This window comes from Pollachius pollachius, assembly GCF_949987615.1.
Source record: "Pollachius pollachius genome assembly, chromosome: 11".
Lineage (NCBI taxonomy): Eukaryota > Metazoa > Chordata > Actinopteri > Gadiformes > Gadidae > Pollachius > Pollachius pollachius.
Genome location: NC_136944.1, coordinates 7,360,024 through 7,367,523, shown reverse-complemented (window position 1 = coordinate 7,367,523; position 7,500 = coordinate 7,360,024). Strand labels below are relative to the sequence as shown.

Here is a 7,500-nt window from a genome sequence, read left to right as displayed (position 1 = left end):
TCGGTTTGCGTGTGTCAGGTCTGTAGAAGCGCAGACTAGCATTGAACTTAACAGTCGCGGTTGCGCCGTCGCAAAAGCACAGCATACCATCGCAACTGTTGCTATGGTTTAACTCATAAAGTCTTTCAAATCTCTGGGGTTACAAACCCACGCATGCAGGGAGGTCTAATGCCACAGCTGACATTTGATAAATGAGTACGTATCAACGCAGTTCACTCAGCACGTACAACTTGAAGGTCTCGTTCCAGGTGGGGTTCAGGTTGCACTTGATGGTGCGGGTCTTCTGTTTGCTCTCACTGCGGGGGTCCGGGATGAGCTTCAGCTTCACGTAGGGGTCCGAAAAGCCGTTGGGATCCATGGGGACCAGGTTCCGGGCCTCTTGGACTGGGAGGGTCAAGGAGAGAGAGGTCCAGCATTAATACGTTTTTACACATTGCTTCGACTGTCTTACAATAAGAAACGTATCAATCTGAAGGCAATGGGCAAGAGGGTCCACTTCGCCCAATCAGGATCAATCAGTTTCATGATGCTAAACTATTTTTATCCACATATATATATATTGTATATAGAGTATACACATGGTTTTGAATCAGACTGCAATGAAATGGCAGATAGATAGAGATGATACTTGACACGGTGATGTGTCCAATATCTACAAAACATCAGGGCATGAAGAACGGCACCCTGGGTAATAATGGAGCAGCATCTTAAGGGGCCGTGTGGGGCCTGAACTGCAGCTGGCCGCGTTGTAACCACTGCACCAGGAGCAGTAGAAGATGACTGCATCATTGATTTCTGTGCAGAAATGGTTCAGTGTAAAGCGTGCTCTCAGGTCAAGTGCTGCCGGTCGGGGTCCAATCAAATGGAATATTTCCTCCATCCATAATCATCTGCCCTTCCCATCCCTCCAGCCCGACAGCGCTAATATCCCAGCTGTGCCTGGCCTCTGCACCCACACATACCTCAATAGGACTGCATATAGTGTGGGATGTCTTACACTGTCGAAAAAGATACACCTGCTGCAGAATGGATATTAGCTTGAAACTTTAGACAATTTGAATCCACGATGTCAACTCGTCCATATCAACGTATCACTCATAACCCTATCAACTCGTCACCCACAATCATATCAATTCATCCCTCAAAACCATATCAACTCATCACTGACAACGATATCAACTCATCACCAACAACCAAATCTTCTTTGCCATTTTGTTTTGGATATTGGTTCAACATAACGGATCACTTGAGTTTCGTTGTAGATGAGTCTTCCTCCTATTTCTAAGCGATACGTGCATTAGTCAACATGGCAACCATTATTGTTTGTCATTTTATTTTGCTTTGGTTTAACTTTAACATGTTTTTCGCTCGCTCGACATCTCTGCGTGGACACAGGCCCGCTAGCGAACGCCTTGAATGACTACTAACGATCTACTAATCCAATGTTCAGCAGGCATAGTGGGTCGTCTGGCACAGAAAGGTTGCTGGTTCGAGTCCCGGCTCCTCCTAGCTAGGTGTCAAGGTGTCCCTGAGCAGGACACCTTACCCTAACTGCTCCTATCCAGACGGCTGTGGCCTTGCGTTGGGTCTACGATCGGGTGAATGTGAGGCCATAAATGTGAGGCGCTCTGAGTGGCCACGGCTCTGAAGAGCACTATATATCAAACAGAGAGACATAAATGGAAGGTCTGCCACAACACGATATTATGAGCGCAACATTTCAAGAGAAGATGCAATATGGCAGGTATTGACTGCTCTCGTAACATATTTATCGAACAAATAATATTTGACAGAATACTTCAAGCCAGCGGGCCCGTCCATTGAACCAATAGTTCATCTGCGTGCTCTAAAATGCTCTGATTATCTGGGTATTAGAATAATACCCAGATAATCTATTAATTTTGAATAAATCACTAATGACCTAACCGTGTTGCTCTACTCCTCATCCCTGGAAGGAGGGATCCGTCTTAAGACTCTCCCTCTCAAGGTGTCTCCCTTTGGGTTTGGAGTTCCTCTAGGGATACGTGATGCCTGATAACATGGGCCTGCCATCCCTTTGAGACCTGAACTGGGATTAGGGGCGATACAAATAAAACCGACTTGACTTGACTTGACTTGACTTGTCAAACATCAGGCATCTATGCCTTTATCTCATCTCACCTTGACTACTACTGTCACTTCCTGCGTATACCTGTCAGACACAGGGCCTGCTCTCTTGTCACTGCCTGTCACTCTGAGGAGCCATTTTTAAAATGCTTCGGCTGCGTCTGAAGGCCATGCAGGTAGACCCTCGGACCCTTCTTTTTTGAATGAAAAAAATCACGATCAAAATCTGATTAAACGCACAGCCCCACGTCAGGATATGGTCTAACCATACAACCGCCCCCCCCATCCACTACGCTCAAGGACTGCAACGCGGCTTGCTTCGTCCTCACCACAAGGGGACCCCAACAGCTGCTCAACTAAACTCTGATTGGTTTCTGCCCCGGCTCCCCCATATTGGAACACGCTCCCCGCTGACCTCAGGACAGCAGGAACCCTGCGCATCTCGCCTGATTTCTGTGTGCATAAGCCTGGCTCTCCCCCCCGGGGTCAGCTCTGCTGCTGCATGAATGTGGTTTATTACATTTAGGAATCACCCGGCACCTGGTTCAAATGACCACGGGTGAGATAGGGGAGCAGAAAAGTTTTTAAACCACAAATTGTAGAAAGTATAAAACTGAATTTATGGCGTTTTGTTCGTTTTGAAATTCAATGAGGAATATCTCTGCTAATATCTTTCGCCAATAAAGCTGCTTGTTTTTTGGATTGCGTGTCGAGACAACGGTTGAGTTAAGGGTTAGGGTTACTGTTAGTCACTTTGGATATCAGCGTCAGCCATCGCGGTGTAATCTAATCCAAAAATAATAACAGTAATAATAATATAAGCATTACTAATTATTAGTATTATTCAAATTAACATAATGATAATAAAAACATTATTAATAATAATAATGATAATAATAATAATAATAATAATAATAATAATAATAATAATAATAATAATAATAATAATAATATAATAACACAAATATTCGAAAGAGTATTCTAATAATAATAATTATAATTATTATAATAATTAAAATGTGTGACCTCCTGAAAGACCTGAGACTGATGTGTGGTTAATCACCGTGTTGACGCGTGAAGGAGGTTTCAACACTAATCCCTCTTGTGTGTCCGTCAGTGGACTGGGATTGTCCTGCGAGAGTGTGAGTGTGTGTGTGTGTGTGTGTGTGTGTGTGTGTGTGTGTGTGTGTGTGTGTGTGTGTGTGTGTCTGGGTGTGAGGGTGTGTATAATTGTGTGTGCGTCTAATTGTTATTGCCGTTTGAGTCTGGAGGTCACATGTAATGACCAGAACCCATAAGATGCCGCTACAGTTTTTGGCGTAGCCACTGGAGATACACATGGGCGCATTAAATTCCACACACACATACAAATACAAACATGCACACACACAGGCACGCCCACACACAAATGGTCAGATTCAAACACTCCCACACAGATACACAAGCACACACATGCAAACACACACACATACACACATATGCACGCACGCACACACGCTCACACACACACATGCACTCACTCATGATTGCACGCAGGCATGCACAAACAGACACACACACACACACACACACACACACATTAAGCTGACAGCTCAATAATGCATGCATGTTATGTTGTTGTTTGGGTGACACAATAAAAGGAGGCAATCAGCATTTAATACATCTATCAAATCTATTGACCATGACTGCCTAAGAGACAGCATGTGATGGCGACTCCGGCCCGTGCCCCTGTGAAGTCATTGTGTGGAAAGTGGATAAGAAAGGAAAAATAGTTACAGCTAAAAGGATTCTTTGGAAAAGGTCATTGCATGATTGCAACACAATGCAAACCCCATTTAATGTGAAGCTACAATACAAGCAGGGCGACTCAAACGGTGAACCGTCAAGCTCAGCTGTTTTCTAATACAAGACTCAGTTTCCCCCCCAAAAAAGTTGGACGATGGATGTCCGTGGTCCGATTTGGAGAACACAAATCCCTTTTCTTCTTTCAGAAACATGGTTGATATTGAAGCACTTCTCTCTTTTATTATAAAACAGGCGCTTCCCCTCATGTTCCCCTGATCTTCACCTGAATACTCTGAGACATGTTCATACTAGCGAACTTCGTATTAGCAAACTTCCTATTAGAGAATGTCATACTAGCGAACTTCGTACTAGCGAACGTCATTCTAGCAAACTTCAAAACCAGACTGAATCAACACTGACAGGGTGAGGCTGACCACGCTTTTATTTAAAAAGCACTCTGATTGGCTTAGGATATAGCCAATGAGGCACAGTGAACCAGCAGCATTAGGAGAGTAGAGGTTGGTTCGCTATCACTATTTGGCCAAAATACGACCTTAGCAATTATGCTATGAGGCTGACGACATCGTGTTGCACAACACCGAAATCCTGCAGCAATCCTATGTGATGTGCACATCTTTCTCGATGGCTCTCTGAATGTTATGCCGCAAACGTCCATCAGATGCCGCTCCAGCAGTCAGCGGCTTCCCTATAGACTCCTAGCTCCGCTCACGCCTGCCAGCTACAGCAGCACGCCCTCAATCCAACACGCAGACACGCACGCTTTACACTCTTGTCTACATGTTTAGGCCATGAATTATACACACACCTCGCCCACATCCTTCAGTATTCACTGGTTTCTGGCCACAGCTCTCGCTCTCTCTCTCCGCCTGTTTCAAATCTATTCTGTCTCTCTCCTCGCCTCGCGAAGCACACACGTTTATGTACTTGCGCGCGCGCACACACACACATTGCATACCTATGCAAAACGCACACAGACACACGTGCGGCTAGTGTGCGCCCACACACACACACACACACACATACATGCCCGTGCACAAACACACACACACACACACACACACACACACACACACACACACACACATACACACACGCACACACAGACACACACACCCCTGACCCACTGCAGGTTGTCAGGGTGTCCTATGAGACAATTTGTCCTCCTGCCATCTCTCCCCTCAGAGTTAACCGGCGTGCGATGGTCACTTTAACAGCATCATCTAATATTCATCAGCAGGCTCCGCTGAGAGTAGAGCACGGGGGGGGGGTTAGCCCGAGCCCAGGTTAACCTCCGGTGCAGCGCGGCCCAGCCTATAGCGCCGCGCCCCACCCTGGTGTCTGTCAGAGCATGTAATGGTGCTTTAACAATTTAACGTCCTTTGAGAGCCCACGCTGAGGGTCTAGGGGAAATAAAGGATAAATAAATAGGGGGTGAAGTGCGTGGACGGTTGGAACATGCCAGGGAACCTGTGAGGGGTGCGAGGCTTCTTAGGAATGGACTCTTGAGCTTAAAGTGGAACCGTAACCTTGGACCTTTTGCGAACGTCTTGTACTACTGTTTCATAGCGTGCTGAGAAAAAGAGGGTGGTCTGCGACATCGACTCTGTTGCTATTGGCGTCAGTGGTCTCAGATTTGTATTTGCCTCATTGGTCCGGATTGGACCGATGACGTCTCTCTATGTTAGGAAATAGGCGAGAGTGACGGTTATCCTTTAAACCGTAAATGTTATCGTAGTTTTACTTCCTTAAAGGTCTTCCTTGAAGCTCTATTCAGCTGCACCATCGCCCGTAATTTGAGGGGCGTGGCTTGGCCACTTGAGCGTAATGTGATTGGTCCGCTGATTGGCTACTTAGCCAGGACGGAAAACAGACTCTGCACATCACCACCACCAAATCGGCTTGAAAGGATAGAAGAAAATCGATAGACTGAAATATCACGAAATTGCAATCGATTTCATGGTACGTAATTTTGTGATGCATAATGCACATCTTGATATCCCTTTAATAATCTGAAGTAATTTAAAGACTTCTGTTGTCCATAACTTTAAGGCCTGTCCACACAAAGCCGATTTTTTGGTGAAACCGCATAAGTGTTGTGCGTTTTGGCCCGAAACTGCACATTTCTGAAACCACCCTCGGAGGTGGTTTCAAATCGATCCAGACCTATGTGGTTTCGTGTTAGGATTCGTGTGGACGCCTGAAACGCAAACGATGACGTCATTAGCCCCCCCACCAGCTGGGGGACGTCGGAGTAATAATGAATTTTTTATTAATTATTTTATTTGTATTCTTTTTGTAGCTTTAAATACAGTCCCTTGATAAATTTAATTACTTACTGTACATTAAAAAGTTATTCTGCTCAATTTAAAAGGTTGATTCTCCTTGTGACTGAATGTTTGCATACAGCACGCAGGCTGTATGCGCGCAGGCTTGATGCGCTCCACTTTTTTCTGTGGAGAACCAGCGCCTTGAATAGTTACTACAGCGTTTGTACCGCTCCATGCGGTTTGGCAATGACTCCGTCTTTACGGAGATATTCCTGAACCGCATAAAATGAAACCGGATCGCTTTCACCCGTTTCGGCTCCATGTGGACGGGCCTAATACTCAGACCAATATACTGCATAAGGAAGACCAATAGCACCAGCGAATACACTATCTAAACACAGAATGCCACCTCTCGGTTTATCTGTTTAACAAATATTTTGATCTTATAAAACCGTACGAAACTCATTCATTCATGTCTTGTATAGTTGAGTTTCAAGCTATGGAGGTCAAATGCCTTAAAGAAAATGCTGCTTGAATGGTCATCAGACTACCTATACATGTCCTTGAGCAAGACACACACACACACTCACAGGCACACACACACACACACACACACACACACACACACACACACACGCACACAAAACCATTATAATGCTGCCAATTGTTAGCCGAGCAATAATCTTTCAGACAATAGAATGACAGCATAAGCAATCAATTTTCAGTGTTGCTGCAAATTCAACCAGTCCCTAATAGGGTTAAGAGTGGTAAGAAATAAAAAAGTGGCCTGTAATTCATTCTCTGTGCTTTGGTTGGTTCTCTTCCCCCCTCTCTGCTGTTCAGCACCATAAGCACAACGCTACCGGTGACTCAACATTGACCCCCTTGGGCAAGTAGTGGTACTGCAACACTCTGACCTCAGCGGTCTGTTCTATTTTGAACATCAATTCTAAAAGATTGGAAATGGACCGGTATGGTAAGGGAGACAGGAAATGTGGGGTTATAGTTAGGGAGAGCTTCACTTAGTGTAAAAGTGTCAAACTGTTTTTTGTAATGTACATCTAATCATGTAATAATCAATCAAAACTCTTCCAACCAAAGAAACTGTATTCACCACCTGGAAAGCCAAGTCTCCCTTGGCGGTTAAACTTAAGGTTTGCTCTATTCTGTTATTTCCCATTTTCTGTGCATTATCTAACATGCATAGGGAGCCATTGCTAGCGGTCTGCGGTGGTGGCATAGCAATATGCTGCTAGGCTATCGTTAGCCTCAGTGTGAGAGAGTTTAAACCCCTGCTGATGATTGAGATGAACCTGGGCGC

General features: G+C 45.0%; 1 protein-coding gene across 1 annotated transcript in view; it reads right to left on the bottom strand.

Annotated features, from left to right (window-relative positions):
• The window catches only part of LOC307082505 (protein kinase C beta type), a 95,431-nt gene that overhangs the window by 42,004 nt on the left and 45,927 nt on the right, over positions 1 to 7,500 (bottom strand). Inside the window, exon 6 of the mRNA XM_079746117.1 lies at positions 228 to 384. Coding sequence (XP_079602243.1) covers positions 228 to 384 — 157 coding nt within the window. The remainder of the gene's footprint in view (positions 1 to 227; positions 385 to 7,500) is intronic.